The sequence below is a fragment of the Apteryx rowi genome, unplaced genomic scaffold (genome assembly GCF_003343035.1).
Source record: "Apteryx rowi isolate R43461 unplaced genomic scaffold, aptRow1 scaffold_12, whole genome shotgun sequence".
NCBI lineage: Eukaryota > Metazoa > Chordata > Aves > Apterygiformes > Apterygidae > Apteryx > Apteryx rowi.
Window position 1 is genome coordinate 1,867,836 of NW_020447419.1, and position 26,475 is coordinate 1,894,310.

Here is a 26,475-nt window from a genome sequence, read left to right on the forward strand (position 1 = left end):
GTGCGTGCGTGTGGGGGGAAAAAAAATGATCTCACGGCCCAGCGGCGGAGCGCGGTGCTTGCGCGGGCGCGGCGCCGCTCCTCCTCCTCGCCCCGGCGGCGGCCGGAGCGTCTGCTGCAGGGAAAATCCCCCGCTGCTGCATCGCTAAAACTTCACATCTTCCCCCCCTCCCCGCGCCGCGCCGCGCCCCGGGCTGCGATTGGGAAGGGGGGAGCCGCGCTCTGGTGCCGCTCGCCGGTTTGCACGCAAAATCAATCGCCTTGCAATTCGTCTGGTCTGGCATTAGGCGTCATTGTAAAGCTRTTTCTCCAGAAACAACCGAACGAGAGGTTCTTGATGGTCAGAAAAACACCGTCGATAGCGAAAGTGGGGATTTTATTTGGATAAAATGCAGAATTATATTCCTTCCAGGCAATTATGCCTGCTGCAAACTCTGGAAGCACTTAACTTAGCCATCGCTGTGGTGTTGTCAAATCATGTTCCGCAAAGACTCGAGATTCAGGTTACGCTCAACGGCAGGCTGGTTCTCGGGTCCAGAGACGAACAGTACCGTCGGCGCCCCCCGAAAGCAGGTGTTCTGCCTTGTGATCAGAGATAACGCCGTGCACTTCCCCTTCGTGGCCCGCCAGGCTGGAAAGCTGCCCCGATTTGAGTTGCACAACCTTAACAGTTCCATCGTCGCTGGCGAGAGCCACAGCACGACCTGAAATTCAGAGCAAAGTTACCCACGCTTGCAAAGGCAAAGCCAGGCGGGGAAGTTTTAAGACTGCCACTTTAAGGACACCCGCGTTTTGCATACTGCTGTTTTCTGAGATAAATGATCAGAAAGCTGGATAGATCAATAATAATGAGATTAGATTTCAGTGATGAAGTGAATCTGGAGACCCGGAGATGCTCCTCATTAAGAGCACAGCTATTCTAATTATCTTTGGATACRATTATTTAGGGCCAGATTCCGACCTGCAGACTGAGCCCCAGAGATAGAGATGCTCTTCTGATAGCTAGAGGTATGAGAAGCAGGCCACGGTACTCATATTGCTTTTCTTCCATAGCACCGTAAGAAAATAAGATGCAGCTTTTCAACAGACTGTAAGAGAGAGGTCAGGCAGCGAACTGAACCTGGTGCCTAGCTCCCTTAGATCCTCACAAAAACCAACCCTAATTAAAATGCGAGGAGAGAATGGGATCTAACAGCAGAAAGATAAAAAACTAAGCAAGGTTCTCACGAACTCCATGTTTGCATGTGTTTATTTACAAACCAAACTGACTGTTTTCATCTCTCTAAATGAGGCAGGATGTATTTATAAGTTTATTACCTTTCTGCTTAAATAAAAGCACAGGTAACAGCTGGTAAGTGGTATGTTTGAAGAGCCTGTTATTTATCCAGCCACCAGGTAAAGGCTGTTGCTTTTAGAAATTAACTACAATAATCATGAGTTTCACGTACAAAAAAAAAAGAAAGAAAGAAAAAAAAAGAATCAATACATTCATTTCCAAGCAGATGTGGTGCTCCCAACAAAGAGATCATTGTATTTCAAGTCATGAGCTTGGTCCAACACCTTTTTCTATTAGGAGCAAGTTCAATATCCCCTCCACATGATTACAGCTCTTCTTATGTATCAGTATTTTTTCCCTGAAAGCAAAGACATCCCCAGCAGAAGAATAATTAATCCTGACCCTGACAAAGTCAATCTGGCACTGAGACCATCATTTTTTTGGAATGATTGTGAAAAACAGGAGAGATTTTGCCACTTTTAGCCATCTAAGTTACTCACCAAGCAGCCAGGAGGAACATATATCCCAGCAGAAGTTAGTATGGAAGAATAAGTCCCAATTTTAATAACATGAAAGCCCTAAGGCCTCGCGAGTGACTGCATGATATATAGTTTATCCAAGAAATTTATTGTCCTTCCGTTCCAACTAATTCACGACAATGATGTTCGCTGCTCTGCTCGTCAAGATCCGATGGCTTCGTTTGACAGCATGGGAAGTAAACAAACGCCATTTTCCCCCATTTATCAAAGGAAACACATACGCTAAAACATCTTACAAATGCCTGGAGAATATTTAAGCGTGAGTTATGCCTAGAGCGGCCATGGATATTTGTGCAAGAGCAGGAACTAGGAAGTAGAGCTAACCATGATAAATATGCCCTATTTGCAAACCTTTATAACTACCAGGCTTCTTCATCTAGAACAAAGCCTGACACAGCAAAGATCTCCAGGATGGATTAGAGTGTCCAAAGCAGCAGATGTGAATATTTATTATAAAGTCTCTTCCAGCGAGGCTTTGCTGACAGAAGCATTGCCTATGGATTTCGCTTGCAGCCAGGCTCTCCAGGCAGTCGCGGCAAGGACTTTTCCGGGAGCCAAGCAGATGCCACTTTGCCTGGAGTCCTGATGCCGCAACAGCAGGGCCAATGTCACTTCTGGCTTCTTCAAACCAGGAGCGAACGCATATGGTAAAAAGACAGAGGGACAGCAAGGAGAAAGACTTGCCCATCTGCAGTTTGACTTGAAGAAAGCAAATGCAGGACAAACCGATACCTGAAACAGCAGCTCAAATGTCTACTTAACCCCTCCACGCTGGTGGTGGAGCAGCAGCAGACCCCAATGGCGCATTTTTACAACTCTTTGCTAGGTAAATCCTATGCTTGAAGCAAAATTCTCATCCACTTAGTACATGGCGATATTCTGACAGYATCAGGAAACGAGAAAAAAAGCTAGTAAAATAGGTACAATAAAAACCAACGGGCTAGAAGGAGCAATAGTGAACTGCATGTGCCTTGATCACTAGTCCTTGCTGGGGAAAGGGCTGCGGTGTGTAAGCAGGCACTGACGGCGAAGGATTCACTTCCTAAGCATTCAGCGATAGCCAAGTTGTGACGTGTTACTACTGTTGACTATGAAACCAGCAACTTACTCGCTCCGTAGCAGAAGGATGCACAAGCAAACGTGTGAGCGAGAGGGGAGGAGAGAACAGGAGGGTAATGCACAAATTGAGAACATCTCATTTCCGCTAGCCTTTATGTCAACACCCATCTTCGGGCTCATTATCAGGCAAATTCACTCTTTCCTTCCTTCCAAAAGGAGACGTTTCTTTTTTGGAAAGAGGGAACAAATTGGGTTTTACTGCTGTTTCAAAATGTTCTCCAATTAGGGAACCAAACAAAAACTATTGCAAAATTGTCAGGCAAAATTCCGTTTTTACGAGGGACACTACTTGTGCACTAACAAAGCTACTTAGATGTAACGCTTAGAGGAAGACAAAAATTTGGAGATCTATTTCTCCTCATATGCCCTAGGCCAAATTGTCAGGTGGGGTAGGTCTGTGTAAACTCAGTGACCACAGCAGTTACCCTGATTTGCATTGAAGCAAAGGGAGTTTCCCACCAAGACTGAAAGCAAGAGGGAAACCCCCTAGGTCTCCCACCCCATAGGTCTCATGCGCCGATCCTGCTGCTCCGGGCGAGGTGGCAGCTCCTACTTCTTCTTCCAACTGGCAGACCCGAGTGAGGACAAAGCCCATTTCCACGACCAAGAGACCCTCCAGCAGCACCCTTTGWACTCACTACAGCTCATTTGCTGTTGCCCCTTGCTAGAACACAGGTACTAATTTTTTCGGATGTGCCCCTGTTATGTCCTTAGAATAACATAAGCTGTGACCATCTGGCCCCCTGCTTCAGAAAGGATGCAGCGAGTTAGAAAAGGTAGCAAGAACGGCAACAAGAGCAATCAACAGTACCAACAACTTCTGAGCAAGGAATTGCTAAAGAGAAGATGATGGATTACCCTGGAGAAAATATTTATAYGCTAAAATGTATTTAGCTGATCTTATTTTCTCCGTATGCAAACCTGAAGCTTCAGTCAACCCACAAAATTGCCTGCGCTTCCCTCCCTGGTGATGCAACCACAGAAATCCTGAGCTGAGCCCCAAACTAACACGCCGGTCGTGTGGATGCCACCAGGAGTTTGCACCAGGGGCTAGTTTGAACCCAGCTAACCTGGAAGCTGAGATGCAGCCAGAGAAGCCGGCAGAAGACACATAGTTTGGGACATGTCACTTTTCCGGCTTTACTGAATTTCCTCTGAGGATCAGTGCGCTTCAGCTCCCTTTTTTTCCAGCATTTCAAACAGCTACTGCTGCGGGTTTCCAATCGCAGTGTCCTACAAGGACGAGCCCTGTTCCTAGTCCCATCCACACTCCGTCATCAGGCCACCATTTCCAGATCGGCCAAGGCCTTGGCTTTACGTGTTATTAATTATAAATGCAGTCYTGTTGTTTGGACCAGAAATATACTTCTGCATTATAAAAACACTGAAAATCACCCATGCCCGTTCAGAAAAACTAGTCCTGATACTAAAAACATATCTCTGTGTGTTTTCTTTTGAGACCAGAACTGAACCCTAAAATCACATGTACAGCTCCTCACCTGGGAGAAACCCTGCTTTGGAGAACGAGGCAAGTAGAATGATTTATACTGCATGGCGATCTGGCCCTGTAAGTCTTCCAAGTGTACCTAAAATTATGGAACGGAAACAGGCCATAGACATAAGGCATAAAAAGCCAAAATCTGTTTTTAATAATCCAGCGCAAGTAAGAAGTAATTTTACTGGAGTCTCCACATTRAGCTGAACATGTGAGCTTAAAATCAAAGTTATTGCATTCAGCGAAGCTCAATTATGTTACACAGAAGCAAAGCAACTTATTCTTCCTTGTCTCTAAAGAAAAGATTGTAAATACAATATGAAATGCATCTCCTGATTTGAACCAATCTCCTGATTTGGCTAAATTTCCAAAGTGCTGGTATATTGAAGCAATTTAATTTAATCTGTTTCTGCAGAACAGATTTCTTCGGAACACAAAACTAGACAGGATTAATTTGCTGAGTTGATAAAACCAAATTACCTAGGGTAGAGGGAACAAGACCTGCACTTGTCAGRAGACAAAAACTGACACTTTACATTCCACAAGCTCCTAATAGAAATCGCGGCAACGATGACCACCTTCTTYGTGAAATGGATTTGCAGTGAAGCCTTGCCAAGACAACCTGAGATAGTCCTATATTGGTTTACGCCTTCCAACAGCTGGAAACGGTGACGTCTTTGCACTGGGAACACATGGAAAGTAGACCAGTAGTAGACCAGTTTACTGGTACTGACTCATCAGTTAGTATTAACTCTTTTGCTCACATAGAGAACAGAGCAGGAAAAGTGAAAGGCAGAAAATTCTCCCCTCTCTCGCAGCAGCTCTCACCCCCAGAGGCAGGGAACGGACTAGGACGGGGTGCTGGATTTGGCCAGTTGCCTCTAATAAAAGCACAACAGCTTTTTTCAGACTGTACCATAAATAATTCAGATGGAGTAACCTTCCCAATTTAAAAATACTGGCACTGCCTAACTGTAAGCAAAGCATTCATCTTCAAAGGCACAATCCCAGCTATTTCTTGTTTCATTAAAATTATAATCTTGCATGAATTTAAGAAATTCTGGTTATCGTAACTGCATAGAGACCATTACAAATGGCAGAGATGAAATAACATATCAAAGAAAGAAAGAAAGAAAAGCTTTGATCAATAGGGAAATGATTTTTATACACATCAGAACCAATTTAAAGAATTCTCTAGGATCAATTTAGATAGACAGAAATGCTTCTCAGCATTTATTACCTGTGGAGGGAATATTGATTTCATTCATCGATTCCTCCTATGCGTAGAGAAGCATCTGTTTGGGGGGTTGGTTTTTTTTTCTAAGGAAAGATGCCCCGAAGTGGAAAATATCACAAAATTACTTAGATTTTATGGACTTACATTAATGGTTCAACCAGTGTCATTACTCAGAAATGCCAAAGAATAGGCAAAATATAATTTAGCTTATTTTTGGCACATAATTGTTAGTCAATACAAAATATTGTAAGAGTAGTCTTTCTGAAACCTTACTCACCGAGGGCTACCGATGCCTGATGTAACACATCGGGCCAAACGTATTTGCTCTCCTGTTCCCTTTTTTGGAAGGAGTCTCTGTCCAAGACAGTATTTATAAATCAGACGCACGCTCCTTCTGGCTTCGATTCCCCCTGGACGGAAATCGTTTGTCATTAACGGAGCTGCAACCACTCACCTTATCATTGCTATCACTCCGTCTAGAGGGTCTCCGAGGAGCAGGACCCCTCTTAGGCTACGTGTAGATGGCGAGAAAACCCAATCCCTTCCTTCAATAGTTTGCAGTCCGATTAAAAAAAAATAAAAATAAATACAGCAAATAGATCAGGGAGGACAAGGCTCCACTCGCACAATTAATAGCTTAATTAGCCCTGATCCCGCTGCCTCACCATGGCTTGCAGTGCTTTATGGGCAGCCGGGGGCCAGGAGTCCCGGCTGCACACAGCGCCACGCAGCAGTACTCGGACCAGGCGGGCGCCGGGCCCTGGGCAAAGGCGGTTCGGGTATGCAGAGGTGCGTATGCCGAGCTCTGTCGGGGCAATGCACCCCCAGGCAAGATAAGCTGCAAACACCCCGGGCTGAGATTCCCCCAGCAAACGTTAGTGTGCTTGCCTAAACAAGAGTAAATAAAATGCTTAACAGATGCTGCAAACCCTGGTTGTAGTGGCTGCAGATAAACTTCTTCATTACTGTCACACCATGCAGAATGTTATTTACCAAGCAACTGATTTCACCATACGATAGATGTTGTAGAATTTTTTTTTGTTCTATAAACAGCCTTCAACAAATATAGCAATTATTTCTTGTCTTCCAAATGTAAACCATGTTTGGCTTAGGAATGCACTTCTCTGACATTATTTTAAGTCCTACACTCTCGCATGTGAATAAATCCTCCTAAATATTCTTCTCTTGGAAATAATGGCAACCCATCCCTTTCCCTCATGACTTTATTTAGATTTTTCTTTTTTTGGAGAGGACATAGAAAAATAATCTTGAGCAGGCTGTAATTCACTTGCAGCAATTTGCAAAATATTCCATAATGGAGACCAAAAGGCAATCTGGGAAAGAGAGAAGAGGTCCAACAATCTGCTAATAAAGGTTTTTAATATATTGGTACCAAAATGAAATCCTTTTGTCATTCTGTAAAGTAATGGCTTTTTTTTTTTTTTTTCCTTTTCTCAGAAGTATTTAAATAGACAGAGATCTGGCAAAGTATATTAGGGAAAATTAGCTCATCTCAGTATGCACTTAAACTCGTGACTCACCTTATGCATGTGAAGTCATTCAATTCAGTGTAGTCATGTGCTTAAATGATGGCACGATCAAGGCATCACAAACAGATTCATTATTGCAATAATGAGTTATATAGCACAGGGTCTTATAATGAGCAGATTCACTGTTATTTGACTTTTAGCGGCATACCAAAGGTTAGAGCCTTTTAAAGAGAAAGGGAGCTTGATAGACGGAGTAGGCGCACATAATGCAGGCTTCCTAGACCCAACTATTAAAAGAAGGTAACAATAACAGGAAAGTAAGTGCAGACAAGTCCCTTAGACAAATTGCTCAACAGAAGTTTAAAAAGGTGGGAGGGAAACACAGAAAAACTACAATTATCCAGGCAGGATGTTAAGAGAAAACAGAGTTATTATGTTTAAGAATCCATGTATAGAGATTTGTCCTGGGTGAAAAGTAAGCATATGACAGGATATTGCCATATGCATTTCCCTTAAAACAGAAAGGATCTGGGGTAATATCTGGCTAATAGAAAAGAGCATATTGCTTAGTTCTTACCCCAAGGAAAATGTGACCCAGGCGAAGGGACGTTATTTCTAGAGCTTTAACATGCCTCAGAACTTGCCAAATCCTTCTCCAATCAAAAAATCACCAAAGTTATTCATAGCAAAGAAAGTATTTATCTGATTGAAGAAAATCCTTGATATAAAAAATGTAAAGCCTTTTTATAAGGCTTCTAGACCCTGAGCATTAGTGTAAAGCTACTTTACATCTGGACTTGAGCTTGTTTATATTAGATTTTATTTGGCCTTTTCAGATTTTCAAAATAGTTTCAAAACAAAACAAAAAGTATTAAAGTAGAAAATTTTGGAGCTGAATTTTCAAGATGCCAAAACCTTTTTGAATGGGTAAGTGATACATGCTTGAATATATTAGGAATATATTGGAAAATAATATTTTAAGAACAAAAGGACAAGGATCTCTATTTTCTGTCCAGAACTGGAGGGTTTTCATAGAAATTCCTACCGAAGAAGAATATTTTTGTGCATGTTTTTTCTATATTTTTTCTAGCTTTCAGTGTTACCTGTAATATCTGTATGAGGGCACATGCCGGGTATGTCTATGTCTCCAAGTGAGTCTACCTTGAGAAAAAAAAAAAGGATGAGGAACAAGGCAGATGGCATTCTGGCAGCAGAGAAAAGATCTTTTTTCTGTGATTAGGTTTTCCCAATCTGATGTGACCTGCATGGGTGAGAATTTATACTCATTTACATTTGCATGTTTGAAGTACAAACTTGCTGCCATCCAACAGCAGGTATCTTTCTGCTGAAAATACAGATGCAGCATTAGAAAAGTCCAGCTGCACAGGGCTCATTACCTACTACACACAGATCCCATTCCAATAGTCACATTTTCTCCTCAAAAGCCGCTATTCTGGCAGGACTTGTGAATAAAAGTTACCCCGCAAAGATGCTTGGACTGCTACTGAGCATGGGAACTCGGGCCCGCTGAGCTCTTTGGGAAGTCACGAATGCCAAAATGTGGAGTTTGCTTTATATATTGCCATAGCAAAATACATTCGGAGATGTGAACTATGGAAGCGCCGCTGAATTAAAAACATGGATCATATCAGAAATCAGTGCTTAAGTGCCTTGGGAACAAGCAGCAGTATGTCAACGGAGGTGAACGTCTGCACCTAAATTAACTACCTTAAAGCCCGGTCGGTAAGTAATTCCCTGGGGGTCACCCCCAGCTCCCTAGGGCTCATGTGAAGGGCACCTCAACACCTCTAATTCACAGGTCCCTCGCTGCCCCAAGGCTGCGAACGGCAGAGAGGACCTCCTGCGCGGCCCTCGTCCGAGGGACACGGCGAAGGGGACCTGCAAAACGTCGGTGCAGCTACGCGCCTGCTGCCCAGGGCAAAGGAAGGACAAAACCGTCGCCTTTTAAAATGCTGCATGAGGGGAAAGCAACGGAGGAAAAAAGGAAAGATCAGTGTAATCTGATGATCTTCAAAAGGAATAAATCACCATAAAATTATCGGCAGAAGTTCCCAAGCTGAAACTCCACTTACAAAGAAACTTTCTGAAGGTCTTTTTACGTGATTGCAAAAGCTCCAGAGCACAGTTAAAGTTCACGCTAAAATCTCGTTCTGAAGAACAAGCTTTTTTCCTTCTGTTAAAATTGTACACTGGAAGTATCACATCCAGGACTGTACTATAGGCAGTATTTTCTCCAAAATATGTTAGCGTGTTTCTTGATGTTTCAAGAGTCTGAGAGGAAAAAAAGTCTCACTTATGTTAAATAAAACCTGTCATTAAAAAGAATAAAACTTACTGTTAGGGTAACTTAGAAAAATTAAGCCACAGCAAAACCGCTGTCACCACAAATTGAAATTTATTCTAGATTTCACTATATGTGAGGTCCATGAATATGGAGTTTGGTGCCAAACTGTGCTTTCCACCGAACTTCATACTGACCACAGCTGTAAAGATTTTGAGCATCCATATGGTCTCATTTTTAAGAATTTAGTGGTGATGAGCAACATGTAAAGCCTCAGAGAATTCCAGGTATGCAGGATCTTAGCTCTGACTAATAGAAACCCTGTTCGAAAAGCATTCAGAGAATAGAAGATAACCTTTTTATTTAATATTCTACTCTCTCTCGCTTTTCCCCACTCTCTATTTTCAGATGCCTGCAGTCATTCAGTTAAAGCCTCTTTGATCCTCCTTCCTTTCTGAAATGATAAGATGGATATGCTTGTGCTACAGAAGATGAGACCAGGATGTGAACACTGATTTATTTTTCCCTGGGACAGCATACGCATCATCCTTTCCATTAACTCTAAAGAAATGACCAGATGTGGAATAGTTTTTTGACACACAGAGCAGGATTCATCTCACCTAAGCTTGCCATCCCAGAGCGGAAACTGAGACAAAGAGTTAGTTCATGTAGGCTCCTTCTGCAGTTACCAGTGAAAAAAGCCTTCCTCTTCACCCTGCCTATTTTAGACAGCTACTGTAGGTGATGGTCTCTCTCCACAGGCTACCGAGGGAGTATAGATATCTATTTTTTATACAGTGGAGGCCGGATGAGATTAAATCCCACTCTAAACTTGCAAACAGGCACCTCAAAGAAATTTTTAAAAGATGTTCTCTAAGTGACGGCAGAGCTGTGAGTATACCAGAGCTTCTGAAAACATAACTAGGCACCTACATGCATCTCCAGGCACTTAAATACCACTGAGAGTCAGACCTATATCGCCTATGACCACTACTAAACCCAGATCTTAATAATCTGTTGTACCCTTCCTGCTGTGGCAGCAGTCCCTAATCTGAAGAGCACTTGGTAACGAAGGAGACCATGTCCATTGTCAACATCCTGCAGCCATAATAACTCTGAGATAATGGACTTGTCTCCACTATATTTCTAAGCTTATTGAAATGGATTGTAATTAGCGCTTCCTTTTTTAAACAAATATCTCGACCCCAAGAGCCAGCTCATACGCCGCAACTAATAACCACTGCCAATGATAAAAGCCTGAGATGAAGGTGGAATCAGACAAAAAGCTTTGTCCATTGCTCTGCAGACCTGGAAGCCAAGCTCTAGCTTACTTCTAGAATTCCTACACACGTCATGGAAGCTACTATTTCAGCGGAAAAGACTCTTGAGGGAAAATAGTATTTATTTTGCTTTACCTCACAATGTTGTGCCTAAATGTTTTAGCACTGAACATGATCCTTGAATAGAAATTCAATGTCCTTATGAGCCTAGATGAAAGCTTTGGATAAACACTGTTGATTCCCAAATGATGAGGAAACACTTCTATTTTGTCTTTAAAGTTAGTTTGTTGTTATCATTACCATTTCAAGCTTAGAGGACAATTTAAGCAATGCTCCCTTGAGAGGAAGGCTGATGTAGCACCAGATGAAGCACCACCAAGGCAGTCAGCAAAACTGAGACCGACTTGTGCTCCATGACAGCCTCTGGCTTAGCCTGAGGTTCCCTGTAGGACTTTTCCGTGCCTCATTTAAAGTAGTTGTCTACGCGCTTTCCGTGGGCACTGGAAAGAGAGGAGTGCAACAAAACGGGCTCTGCAGATCCCTGCTCTCCATCACTTCCAGAGGTAGCATGATGACTAGCTTTGTTTTTAGGTGACCAAATAGGTGAGTTCAATGCCATCCTTAATTTTCCCAGACTTCAGTTCTCCCACCGCCTCTGTGGGTTTATTTTGTCTGTTTCTCTCCCGTAAACTTTTCAGGATGACAAAAAAAATGCAATTTTTAATCCTATCTTCTCCTGCACTTGCTCACTGCCTAGTACAATGGAGCCTTCAGACGTTGCCTACACTGTAGTGATAACTCAAGAGAAACAGAGTACTACAGAATGACTAGTATCTTTCTTCCACATAACAACTAAATAGTATTTTAACATGATAGTAAAAACAGAGAGACACAGAAAGCATATGAAAACAAAACAAAAAACCATAAGCAGAAAATGGGCTCAATACATTCTTTTTCCCAGTAAAAGCTTAAACGGGGAGTCTACTTTTAATATAAGCATGTTGTTGTCAACAGCGACGTCTCTATTAGGCTTGTTCCCTTCCCTAAACATTCCTATTACTGTCATTTCTCAGGTCTGTCATACTCACTGCCTTGACAGCACAAACACTACGCTGGAAAATCTGTCAAAGAGGCCAGCTGATTTCCTGCGTCTTCTGACACTTGCAGGTCTTTAATATCAGCCTGTCAGAATACCTAAGAGAAAGGCGGGTGCTTGCTTGTTCAGTGCTGTTACTGCGACTACCACCACACATACTTTAATCATTAGCCTTATACTACTATGAAATCCTGACTTTTATGCCCTTGGAGTCCCAGGCTAGAAAATGCTGCTGGCATAAATCTATCAGAGAGGCTAGCTAGCTCACTTACCCATGGAGTTATATTTATAAAATGAATCCTTTATGTTTTACCAAGCTTATATACCAAGCTTTTTTCCCCCTAAACTTTCCTCTTTGACTTTTTTTTTTTTTTTTTTTTTTTTTTTTTTTTTTTTTTGAGAGGGGAGCTGCAGTGGGTGTAACTATTATTCAGTGACAGGCGTAGGTGAAACTCAACTGCTTAAAATAAACCTCTCTACTCCTGGACTGTTTTATCTATAGGTATACTAATGCAGCAGATGAGCTCAGGGGGCAGTTAAGTCTTCCGTAACGCAAAACTTTTTTGATTCAGTATTGAGATGAAACGAAGACAGAAGAAGAACGGGAGTACATGAGAGCAGAGCAGGCATGGTCCAAAGGGGCACTCACCTCACCGGTAGGACACCTGTATTCCAGCTCCTGCTCTCCTACTGACCCCAGTGCAGCTGAACAAACTCATTCCCAGGCTAATACGATCCTGCCGTAGGTCTTTTTGGATCTCTCCAGTTGGAGCATTCCATTTTATATACTATATATGTATGTATGTGTGCATATTAAAAAGCATGTAAAAAGATTTTATAGCCCCCAGATGTTGGCAGCGCCCTGAGATGGAGCAGTCTCTGCTATACTAACAGTCAAATTAATTACGAAGTGTGGAATGGCTCCCCCAAATCCACACGGCCTATGGCTATAGACAGCCCCATCTGCAAGAGCTAAGCATGTGATATGCAGAGCACATACTTCCAGTATGTACTTTCTGTGGAGCTTTAAGTGTCTGCATTGGTGCTTCAAGGACAGAGAGAAGGAGGAGAAAAATCTAACTCTTTAGCACTTTAATTGCCAGAGAACATTTGCTGCAGAAACCAAATAACTTTTATATGCACAAATCCATGAACTTGCTGCAAGAGTATTAGTAAAGAATCAACAGATTTGTGACTGAGGCAGAGGAAGGACAAGTCTGGAGATCAGCTCCAATAACAAATTTACCCCCGACTTAGGACAGGTCATTTAATTTTCCTGTGTCTCCGCTTCCTATCTGCAATAGAAAGTGCCAAACTTATCTGGTCAGACTGAGGGGCAGGAACTTGTACAGCTTGTCCAATGGAGCCTCCAGGCATTATATTAAAAAAATCATAAATAAGAACAAAAATGTTTGCTGCTTTAAGTCAACAGCAGGTCTCCTGGCTACCTGTGTACACAAGGCATCAATGGAGCCATAAGAGAGAACACACAGTGTCACTTCTTTGGGCTCCTCCACTACCACCATCTGCCAAATTACTCTCACTGCTCATCAGTTAACGGCTAAATACTCTAAGAAAATCCAGTCTGGCTGCTATGGCCTACATTAATGAACGCTGCTATCGAGCATAACAAATGTCATATGTCATAAAGGCATTTACGACACTAATACTGAATCACTGGATAGAATCCAATAAAAATCTATGGTTAGGTAATGGAACGTAGCTACAGTGTTGAAAAGAAGTTCTTCGTTAATGTATTTCTTATAGTTTCAGGTATATACAAAATGGTGTGTAATACTACAGCTAAGCGATAGTTAAAAAAACAAAAAAAGCTCTTTGTAGGGTACAGTATACATTTTGCAGATTTACGGTACTTCAAATGCAGCTCCTTACAGGTGTCCCTGCCAAGGTTTTACGGGGGGTTAACACTTTTGACTGCTTTGTGGCATCACCTATGCTTTATGTGTCTGAAATATATGAATTATTTTTCACTCGTTGTCCTGGACTGACTGGTACATTACTGCTTTTATATGCAGCCAAAAATATTTCTAATTCTTTACAGATTATTCGTCCATTGCCTGAGAAGCCAGCATAGGTCAAATTTGAGCGAGTCTGGCTCAGACCCTTCAAACTGAACGCTCTTTCAAGCTGAAGTCCATGACATATAACAGTTTCCAAAATGAAAATGTCTACTAGACCGAAGTAGTCATTTATCAGGCACAGATAGAAAACGTGCTTCCTTTTCCTTGAACTCCCATTTGCAACACTACTGATTGCTCAGGGCTGTTAGCTGCTCTTTCCTGTGCTCACAGAGGCAGCTACACCCCAAATTATCGGAGGTAAGGCTTTTTAAGTCCAATCTATCCCTCTTCTAGGACTGCATATGGACAGGTAGTTTTAATTATTTTCATTTGAATCCAGATTTTCAAAGATACCTTGTCAAGTAGAGCCATCCATTTGCTGGAGGGGTACAGCTACTGTCATGGTTGCTGAAAGAGGGAAGATTGAAGTTGTCTTCAGTAATTGTATTATCTTCCTCTCACTGCTTTTTCTCCTTGTATATTCTGGCAAATCCTCAGTGATAGGAGGTAATTCTAGCTTGCAAGATCTTAGAAGAATTGAATGAAAGGCCCAGTGAATATCTTTCATATCTAACTAGATAATTTTCTGCAACCTTCCTGTCTCCTTCTAGCTGACCTGAAAAAGCTCCTGTTGAATACCTCACTGTTCTGCCTTTCTTTGAAAATGTGCTCCAATAGCTCCTCTCTTCTCCATTATATTTTTTGTTCTTGTTGCACATGTTGTTCTCAATGTATCTTTTTCAGGTCTACATCCTTCTTCTTCTTCCACATCACTTCGGTTCTTTGTTCCATAACTATTCTTCATTTCCCACCGATGCTTAGATCGGTCCCATTGCAAGCCATGGCTTCCAGTTTCCCATGCATCATTCCACTCAGTGAGCTTTGGATCAAGCTAAAATGTCTCCTTTCTGCTCTTCCAAGCCCCATACAACATCTATTCTTTTTGTGACACATTTTCCACTTGAAACATTTCTTTGCAGTTTTTTTTTTATAAGTTCCACATGTTCTTTTGATGAGTTTTCAAATCGATGTGCGCTAACACAAGCGGGCTTCAGTAACCTCATGAATTCCTCTCTGTGTCTGTGAACATTACCTAAATGACTATTCTGACAGGACAGAAAATGATCATATGGAAAAATCACTTATAAATTCCATTATGATCATATGGAATAATGACTTACAAATTCCATTATCCAATGCAAATTTTAAATGCCTTTATAAATGCGCTGTATATTATTCTTAATTTGGGAAGCTGCTTGCTAATATTGTACTGAAATAGTCTTACCTGGAACTGGAGCTATTACAATGCGCAATTTTCACTGTGAGAGCTCAAGTCTTATTCTTGCAGCGCCATGTATTTTGGAACAGCCCACAGACCCAGGTACAGTACCATTCCAGAAAAAGCTTAGGCTATATGGTAGGGTAGAGTTATTATCTAGGCCTAGCCAGAGAAACTGCCATTCTTGGTCTTTTTTCTTCAATTATACAAAAGGCCTCTATACATTCTCCCTTGGCAAACAAGAAGCAGTGATCTTAGGGCAGAATTCTAGGAATTTATTGTCTGGATAAGAAAACTGAGAGCTATATTCTCCCACACTGGGAGAGCTTTTGTTTTAAATATGCCACTGTACTGCTGTGATTCCATTCCCAGAGATACAGATCTCTTTCATCTAGCTTCTCCAGGTGAATGGATGATTCCATAATGCAATTAATGTCTGTTATTAACTTTTAATGATCTTTATGATTAAATTAAACCAATCTGAAATTTCCATTACACGATACTTTTTTTGTGTCTATCCTTTCTTCCCACTGTAAATGAATCTTCATATCTGCCTTCTTAAAGCTAGTTCTGCAAATTCACGTAGGTTCATTACACTACATTTGTTTTAAATCAGGGTTCAAATCTGCCTCTCGATTTTCGCAACAGCTTGGGATGCTCAGGGTTGAGGTTTTGATTGTAGCAACTACAAAGGGAAAAACCAGCCTCCCTGTTCATATACAAACTGTGTCTGAGTCCCTGATATTTATATCCAAAGGTTTGGTTCAGATTAATCTCTGATTTTCCTTATACAGTACTAATATGCTTGCTATGGAATTACTTTGGTTTCACAAGAGCTTTAGCAGCAAAACCAAAGCAATCATGCCAGGATGCATAAATGGAATTTCAACAAGTACATCTGAATGGAGCCTTTTCCCAAAATTGTTTTTCTGTAATTGAAAAATGTCTTTCAAATGGAATCACTTAGCATAGCTCTGAACTGTATCCAGAATGGTCATAAACTCTGCTGCTCACAGGCTAGGGGCCAAGATTTTAACTTCAGATATAAATGCAGTAGCAGATGCCAATACTGCTAACAGCAAAATCTAGCCTAATTTACTTGTTTTTAAAGGTTTTGTTTCTTTGCTCTTATTTCTGCTTGCAAAATCAAGAAGTGTGTTTAAAGCAGAGCTCAGATGAAATATTCTTGGTGAAAATTCACTGCGAAAACTCTACTCAAGCCAGGCTTCTGGTCTGTCTCAATGTTATCATAACCTGGACATCATCTTCCTAACTTAAACTTACTCTTTCTAAGCCTTCTCCAGACTCTGTTATTCTTTATGAGCAATAAATGAATCTATAGCCTCACCATACTTCTGGTCCTGAGCATCAGCTTCAGTTCCTCCCATTGAATCATCCAGGTTATATCCAATTTCATCATTTCTTCCATGACATCTCCAACAAATCATCTTCATTTCGGTTTCTCACGATGTCCTCCCTGGTACCTATGACTCTCTTATTCTGCCTTCCCCCAGCAAAGCACTGCTAATGAGATTATCATCTTTAACTTTCTGACCACACTACTCTCAATGGCTTCCATTCCTCAACCACACCAATTCATGCTTCTTCCTCCTCTCGCTGAGGTTTTTCAACTCTCCCTGTTATGTCTGTTTAGCCATCAATGTTTCATTTATCTGATTCACGCAGAAATCTTTACAAGACTCAGCTAACTTGTCTAGACTTTCTTCAAAAACACAGAAGACAAATAAAATCAGTTGAAACCGTTGATCTCAAATTTCCTCAGTCAGGAGGTTCTCTTCAACACAGTCCTTTCTGCTTCAGCACGGCTTATAGGCACCATCAAGACTTTAATGTTCCTAATGCTTTTGGCGATGGCTGTTGAGAGAATAGTCCTCCATGGCACTTAGTGCAAGTTTGGAAATTTGAACAGGAGCAGACACGGTAGACAGCTTAACATATTGAAATGTGTCAGCAATAAATTGAGAAAGCAGGAGAGAGGGAAAAGATACCTCTTATCTGGAGTTGCATCAACCTGTTCATTCTTGTTTTAACACAACATCAAGGAGACATCTCTGTAGGCAGAAGCCATAACACCTCTTTTTACCTTCACTCTATTCTAATTATCAGGGTGCTTTCTCTCACATACACACCACCGGCCTGCCCTTGAACAAAAAAAAACAAAATATGGACTTAGGAGCTTTGCAGCAAGTAATCATTCAGTGAAGGAATGGCTGTTTCCGAAGGGGATCCAGCCTCCTGAATTCTTAAGAGAAACTCGACCTTCTGGATTTACTGATATTAGCCCCTGAGCTAATATGTCTTGGATAACAAGGACGAGGATTCTGGCAGATAGATAATAATGACTGGAAATAATTTGTTATTATCTGCTTCTGTATCCCTACTGGTGAAATATTTTGTTCTTTACAGTTTTGTTTTTGCACCACAATAAATCATGAGCAAGTTACTGATTAAATCTGAGGTCCTAAAAACATCAAGTGATTGTAATAACCAGCATTAGAAAATCATTTAAGTCTTAGAATCTACTGATTAACATATAACTCATGTGATTCTATTTGTTGTTATAAATACAGTTTAAATTAAAGATAATCTTCTAATCTACTCTGTTAAAAAGCAATTATGGCAAAAGTGCATTAACTAAGAACCAGTTGCACATCACAGGGACATAACAGATCCAGGGCTTTATTAGCTTGCATTTGCATGGAGGTGCTGAACAACTGGGAAGGAGATCGGTTAATCCACTTAATTATTTAATGCAATAGGATTTAATTTTCTAATGAAATTCACAAAGTTGTTGGGTACCGAGAAACACTGGCCTGCGGACACCAGCCACAGCACTCACTATTAGGCAGATACTCTTCCCCTCATTTGCAGTCATGGTACTGTGGTGGCGAATTGATTTTGTGCAGTAGCAATATTAAAGAAGGCTTTTCAGTTGCCTTTTAATGGAATTTAGAAACTGAGAGGCAGGAAGAAGAAACAGCATCTGTAGTCAACCCACCCTGTGCACAACACCAACAAACCTTCTGCAGATGTCTCTGGGCCTATGGAGCTCAGTATGTGATTCACTGATATTTTCAGGAATCCTAGAATCATTAAGTCTAAAGCTTGAGACAGAAGTGTAGAATCCTCCCTAAATTAAAGAAAACAGGAAAAGAAAAAACCCCCCCACACATAGAGAACTCTGGTGTTTTGGATGCTAAAGAGAGATTCTGCTTAAAATTAAAATCACATTTTTTCTTATCACCTGAAGATCCATAATTCAAATACTTAAGTCAGTGAAAAGCATTAGCATTGGATCTGAATGAACGGAGGAAATCAATAGCAAGTTCAGGATTAGGATCTGAATTTGGCTCTCAGAACACTAAATCATGTCAGAAAACCTCCTTTTGAAATTCTCTTAGTGCTACAGTGGGTCAGTTCTCATCAAATACACTGTTTCAATAGGATGCATGGGGGTGCAGCAAGACTTCAAGTCCTCCAAGAGGCGTATATGCAATTCCTATTCCCATTTGTCTTCTGCACAACTATATTTCAATCTTATTTTCATTAGCAACTTGTGCTATATTTGGATTAATTATTAAATGAAAAAGACTACTCCACATTATATGTGACAGAGATTAAAAGCTTGCATACAGAGGAGTAATCCTCTCACTGCCGCTCAGAGCGCATTACAAATCCACACATGCTCAAGCACCGAAAAGCTTCACCTGTATCTCAGTGCCCCAAGGTTTAGTGGTCTGAAAACAGAGCATGGCCCCAGTAGCTTTCTATTATTTATTTCTCTTAGTTGTATCTCATTTTCTAATCTGCCCTGTAGAAAGACGGAAGTTTCCTTGTTTCAAAGCCAGGTTTACCTGGAGCACTGACTCTTCCCTCTCTCTCTATCCCTGCTGATGGGGTGGGCAGTCTGTCCTGGCTGGCCGATCCTTATCACGTCAGCTGTGGAGCAGCAGAATTCAGTTCCCAGGATCCCCAAACATGTCCTTCTCTTATTGCTCAAACGTAGGAGGCTAGAAATAAAGATTTTTCAGGACGGAAGAGTGATCTTAAATGCTTAAAATTTTATGCTACCAGCCCTGATTCTGAGGAAGCACTAAACATCCTCTGCCTCACACACCTTCCCCCCCAAAGCAGGCACTTTGGGAAACGTCTCATGTGAAAGTTCAAACATCGGGGCAAAAAATCAGTGGCCATTGTATAAAAGCTTAGCCTAAGTTTTAAGTATGCCAACAACTAAAGGAAAACAAGTCTGAATGAAGATTTGTCAGTGGATACTAAAGAACTGTTTCTTGAACACCAGCTCATCTTGATTTTATAAAAAGCTAAGTACAGGAACCTGAAACCAGTTCAGATTGACCTGGTTTTATCTGAACTGGTAAATTATTACTAAGAGTACAGTCTCATTTAAAAGACGTAAGCTGCTCAGATTGTTTTTAGAAGAAGATGAGAGTTGTGCTTGGATGCCACAGGCACAGAAAATAGGAAAATATATAAAGTTAAGCAAGAGGTCACCTACGAAAGGACAGAAAACAGACAATGGTAACGAAATAACTATGGTCAAGTTAGTTAAGGCTACATATGAGCTAGGCCCTGAATAACAACACCAGAGCCAGGGATGGGATAGGAGAAATCCCATGCTAGAAGAAATGAGAAGCTATCGCGTGTTTTAGCGGAAAGAGCAGAGGGAGAGCAGAGAGATATGATGGGTTACGTACCAAACACACTATTTAACTTGCCGACTCGACGGATGGCAGCGTGGGAATGACACAAGTAGCTCAGAATCAGCAGGTTTATGCGGGTTAAAACCAGATGGGATAGCAATTGCAGGTAGTTGCGAGGCAGAAAGTACTGCTGGGGGGCAGCTAACGGGGGAGAGCTTCTAACGGCCATGACTGGCTGGATGTAGGAGAAATGCAACGCGAGGAAAAATTTCCAAGAAGATAACGTTAAAACATCTACATACAAGTATGCTCTGAGACAGCTGGTTCTGCCCAAATTAAAAGCCATTAACTGGTTAGTATAATGGTTTGGGAGAGGCCTATGGTTTGGTTCAGGGACCAGAGGAACTGGAGATAGCTGTATGTGTAGCTGCAATATATTGCAGAGAAAGAAAGAAGAATCATCCAAGCTGACAGTCAGCCAGGACGACCCACAGGGGGGAGTGGGTGGGCTTGGTTTCTCCTGGAGAGGATGGTTAATTCCCACTGAATTAGATTTGCGGAGTGGAAGAAAAACTATATTTTTGCTGATCAATCCTGGTCTTCGATCTTCTATCGATCTCCGATCGATGCTCTTCATTAGAAGAGCAGATAAGCAGAATGAAGAAAGAGTTAGGAAAAACAGCTTCCCAGGCAAGTATAATACTAGATAGAGATGAACCATGAATCAGTTTGTCCACGTGTTCTTGCCACCCCTTTGCTATTCAGCATGCCCATTTCCCTCTCTTTTATTTTGAGCTTTTCAATTCAAGGCAAAACCGAACTAAGAGCATGCTGCAAATGCACCTGATTTGTTTAAAAGGCAAAGATTTTCTTGCTCAGCCTGTTTGTAGGTGAACTTTATGAGCTGCATTTATATTGCATCGTTTTCCCAGGCTGGGACTGACCTGAATGTTTTTAAGGAAGAGTTATTCATTTAAGTGATAGGTAATTCACTGACTATCTGAACTGTTTAGGCAAATTCCCTTACACTATCAAAGCTTTTGCCTCTTATACACTTAGGCTGTTTATCTGTTACTCTCTCAAATGCATGCCTAGCATCTTTTACTGTATTCGCACGCCTGGAAATTTATGGCCGGATTAAAAAATTATGACATCACAGGCAAAACGCCAGCATCACTGAGTCCTGAGAGTCCCTGCTGCCTGCTTCCACTACTGTTAAGCTCCAATTTCTGATCCCAGGGACCGGATGGTGAATAAATACATGTTTTGTATTTGATTTATTTCTATATTATTAAACCTCGTTTGTGCTTCCCCCAGATACACGTAACAATGTGAACTTATTTCACGCCACAATGGATCATGTCATCAAAAGTCATTATTCCCACTGGAAATACTGCAGTTGCTTGCAGGCTCGGGAGCATATGATATTTCCGTCTCAAGATCTTGTGATAGGAATGAAATTCATAGTATGTAGGTAATTACATCTGGTCCTGTACTGTGAAGATGCAGGCACTCAGAGACAAGCGTGCCAATACTCTGTGTTTATATTTTCAAAAGATAGGAGAAATTCAATTTTATGCAGCTATCTCCCAGTGACTTTCTGCAACTATGTATCAGCAGAACTTTTTTCACTTTTTATTTTAAAGATAAATTGCTTGGTGCACTATCAAGGATACTTAGAATTTAAGAATAGAACCTATTAGTCTGTCACTCTTCCAGAGACACAGACCTTGAAGAGTCTGCCGAAGTAGTCTTTATATGACAGCCTAATAAGGATGTCAGGCCCCCTCCTTCCTCCCCCAATCTTCTTGAACGACATTTTCCCCAGCAGGGAAAATTAGTACACTTCAAAAGTTATAAAGTACAGGAAAACATACATCAGCCATCAGCATGATTTTCTAAAATGAAGCAGTGGGGAAACCACATTCTTAATCAACTTTTGTAAACCAGCTCGCGTCCTCTTCCTTGGGAAGAAAAAAAAAAAGAAAAAGCTTCATAATGCTTTTACTGTGTGGCATTGGATTTGCTAGTGAAGTGTGGAATATTTTTCTTCTTATCTTATTAAATTTCAAAGACATACTCCTTAGGGCTTGTCTTGATTCTGTCATCTGCACTGCTAGTAAAGACTCTTAACACTTGGACAGCTCCATCCCTCCCTTTGGATCCCACCAGCAAATCAATCACAATGGCACCACCTATATTCAATGCAGGCTTTCAGCCGGGTGCCAGAAAATGTTTATATTTCATCACCGCTTAGCTGGGTTTTGTCATCACTCAAGAGTTGTCTGTACCACTTAGCAAGAAAGGGACACGCGCAGAGGGGTTATCTCCTTGGTGTCAGAGGAAGCGTGATTATACTTTGCGTTTGATCACAGTGAAGAGAGCAGTTGGTGTCTTGCTAAGGATGGAAAATTAGAGAAAAAGCCATGAAATTCAAGCAAGACCAAATTAATAAAAGGAGGAAAGAAAAGAGAACAAATACAGATAAAATGGAGCTGGATATAAATAAGAGAAAAAAATGATAAAGGATTAAGGAAACCGAATCAAGAAAACATTATGTCAACAGAAAAAATAAACATGCTAGAAAAAGAAATTGATGTAAAAGGAAACAAAATGACACAAACTTGGCACTTTCAAATTCAAAATAATACGCAAGGTATCATCACTGATATTTTCCTCTCCACCAGTATCCTCTACATTGTTTTCTAGGTGTGTGCAGACAGGTACACATAAATTATTGTCCATCACTGAAATATCTGAAAACAAAAGACAAACAGGCGTTCAGGGAGAAAAACACACCATTTTCTTACTAGCTGCAGATGGGAAGCTTCCCTTTCCGGTATTTCTAAGGTCTTCAGAAGAAGTTCAGGCCACAGAACAAGCTGAAAACATGCCCTTGACAGTGACCCAGATAAACAAAACGGAACAATATTCAAAGCACTTTGATGCTCTTGCCACTGAGCTGCCTATGCTCAAGGCAACATTCACACTCCATATCAGCAAGCCAGTCCACCCGCTAGCACAGGGCATGTGATGGAGAACCAGCCATGAGATGAGAAGCCTGTGAGCCAGTCAAGAGCCTACGATTATATCAGGAACTTGCCATGATAGGTCTGAACCCAAGTCAGGAGTCTTGCAAGTGAAATGGAAACCTGTAGAATGGTGTCCAAATGAATAACAAAAATCCCGAGGTTACAGTGTCTCAGAGCCAATACAGCAGGACAAGACAACTGCAGCATCAACTAAGGACTTAAAAATCTCCCAACACAGCTGAATGGGACTGAGCACATTCAGAAGCTGGACCGGACTGGTGAGTGTTCCAGACCCTTTGTGGAAGTGGTATCCAGGTACTTACAACTATCCAGTACCTTTGTCTTTCAGATGTCGGTTTTGGCGAGGCTTTGAATCAGCATGATGGTCCTGTCTATGTCCAGACACGTCCTGCATTGCTGATGCTGACGGCCAAAATGACCAGCCGAAAAGCTTCATGTCGAGGGAAATGGAAATTGCTGGACTTTAGTACGGAAGCACAGATATTCAAAAAGCATGCCAACAATAAGTCTGACTTCTTTTTTTTCCAGAGAGTTTCAGCCCTCCAGCATCTTTGGGGAAAAATTAGCAATATCAACTGGTGGACCCAATTGACTGAATGCAGAGACATAGCTTATATGTATTTCAGAGAACTGATCAGTCATACGAAAAACAAACGCTGGCTTTGCATCATGTTTGAAGCTGAGAAGGCAAATGGTAGTTGATGGTAGTTTAAACCACTACTACTTTCATTATTAACTCCCTCAGAAATAAAACAAACAGGGATGACTGATGATAACATCCCTATCACTGAGAAATAGTTTCTGCTATACAAATCCTGTTATTTTGTCTTTAGAGAAGGCAGCATGGGCATATTATTAGAAGAAATGATGATGGTTTCTGTTAGTAATGGTCCCAAATGTGTCTCCTGCCATCTGTAATGGGCAAAAGACAGTAGCAGGCAGTGATCTGCACTGAAGTTAGTTTTCCTGAGTGCTACCTAATGAAAAGGCAGAATTCTGTGAAGAACAGAAGCGTGTTTCTTAGTGGCTTTTAAGAACGCTCTTGACATGAGTCATCTGCTTTGTAAAATAAGATAATTTCACGTAAAAGAGCACTATTCTAGGGAGTAAAGATATACCTTTCATTACAATAAAGTTTGGTGGGAATTGACTTTGATATCAGTACAGCCAAGAAGAACTAAGGGATTTTTGGCAACCTCTGCGAAAATAGCCCGACTTTGAGGAACTGTTGCATCTGATTGCTTGTGACAGGCTACAGTCGCTGTTCGTTTCAATTAACTGCTTTTTCAGGAAGCCAGACATCTGCATAACCGCAAATGGATGTGCCATAAGACAGCCGGGCCGGTCTCTTCCTCAGCCCTCACTGAAGGTGCTTGCCGATGCTCAATGTACAGCTTTTGCTATAGCTGCAGCTTGGAACGCACTGGAGTTAAACATTCGAATTAATTTTCTTCTGTTCTGCAATGTCAGTACGCTCATTTCTTTCTAGAAGAACATGCTAATCAACCAAGTTGGGGCTAAGATGGCAGGCCCGTATTTCTTGCCTCAACTGTCCACAAATTTCAAAGAATCAACTTGAAAAACGATCAGAAAACACAGCAAGGTGCACAGTGACTTGTTTTTCTTATAAATCAATAGAACCCACCTGACACGGCCCTTGATGATTGTTCTGAACATTTCTGCAAGCACAACGGAAGAGAAAAGCACGGACAGGACTGAGTTTCACTGACAGGTCAAGTGCCAGCAAAGGTGGCTTTGCTGGCAGGCTAGTTAGATCTCCAATTTATCCAACATAATGAACACACATTCCCTTTCCATTCCAAACTGCAATTATAATCTATTTCTTAATAGAAAATTTTCTCAGACCTGTAATTTACAGTCTCCTAAATACACAAAATGTATTAAGCTTTATAACGTTTGTAATGAAGTTGTGATCGTGATAAAAACTGTGTCCCCATAGAAACCTTCAGGTGCAACACTGCAAACTGACCACTGGATTTGCACCTGCTTTGGCTGTTCTTAAAGCTAGCATTAAAGAAACTGACTTTGGAACAGAAATAGATGAATGCCAAACCTTCACTTTTTTATGAAAGAAATGGAGCTTTTGAAAGTGAAGATGAAGAAAGTTCACCAAAAATTCCTTTTTTTCCCATCTCAAATAAACAATGCAAATAAAAATATTTTTCCACTGCTTGCTATAATGAAATGATAAAAACATCATTATAAGGTCCATTAAAGTACACAGAAGTGAAATAGTAATATTGTAGGAAATGTTGTCATTAGTTGCTGCAGACTGCACTCAAAATGTACCTTTTGCTGAATTACCTTATGCTAATTTATTTTTAAAGAAAAGTTAGGGAGATAACAAGATAACACTTATTCTGAAAAAAAGGAGCCCTAAGCTGGAAACAGTTTCTATACTGAGATGCACTTGACTCTGGAAAGAGCACAAAATAAGTGGGGTGGGGTGTGTGGGACAAAACTTGTCATCGCTATAAAGATTGCCTTAAACAAGCTCTACCTATTGCATTTGCCTACCATGTTATTTTGACCACGAGTAATTACTGAGAAACAAAAGCAAGTCATTGCAAGGTAAGATTTGCCATAAAGAAACCATTAAACACAACAGCTCTCAGCTTTTCTGCAGGCACTCACCCTACTGGATTAATAAAATGATTTAAAAAAGGTCAATATTTATGTTTAATGCAGAGACTAATTTAGCAGTGTTCTTGCTCAGTCCATCCGAGGGGGCTGGATCTTTGGTTTCAGGACCTCGTCCCATAGCAGTGTGACGAGGTGGCTCATATTGCCCACAAGGACCTCTGAACTCAGAGCCTTGTCCCAGGGTTTCGGCGATGAAAAGATGTCAACCCACCCAAAGGTCATACACAGGCACGCTCACTTCTTACATCGGCATACTTCTCTTGATTTTCAGCAGCGTCAATCAGTGTGGCACCAGTGCAATACGGTGGAGAATCAAGGCCCAATATCTCCCTTTTTTATGTGATTCTCAGTGCTCACCTGGAACCTCACAGACATGAAACAGAAAGCCAAGGGTTTCCTTATGAGAGAAAAGCTGAACTGCTGCTGCCAAGCTAGCACTTTTCCATTAGATACTCTTTACAAGCATCAGACATAGAGAAAGAGATAAGAAAAGGAGCAGATCAGACTAGCACACATTTTCATTCATTTGCATTAAGTAACTTTGTATTTGAGAATAAAGCTGGCTGTAGAAGACTCAGAAGAAATCACTGGAGGGCGGATTCGTTCACGGTTCTGATCTCCTGGCCCATTTGCATGCAAAGTTCCTGCTCACTTCTGCATTTGAAGCACAGGATCCTACACAAATCTGCCCAGGCATCCTAAACGTACGTTCATTTCGATTCTAGAATAAGAATCGGTCAGGCACTGCATACTTCTAAGAGGACCACAAAAATATGATCTAACCTCTCTTTTAAAGATGATATTTGTGATTTGATATCTACATTTGGGGAGACAGGTATTTCAAGTATGCAGAGCTACTGCTTCCATGTAGACAGAAATCTAC

At 41.2% G+C, this 26,475-nt stretch overlaps 1 protein-coding gene across 1 annotated transcript in view; it reads right to left on the reverse strand.

The window, feature by feature from the left end:
* Positions 1-509: 509 nt before the first annotated feature.
* Positions 510-26,475, reverse strand: part of SPAG16 (sperm associated antigen 16) — a 413,089-nt gene continuing 387,123 nt past the window's right edge. Inside the window, exon 15 of the mRNA XM_026087987.1 lies at positions 510-703. Coding sequence (XP_025943772.1) covers positions 510-703 — 194 coding nt within the window. The remainder of the gene's footprint in view (positions 704-26,475) is intronic.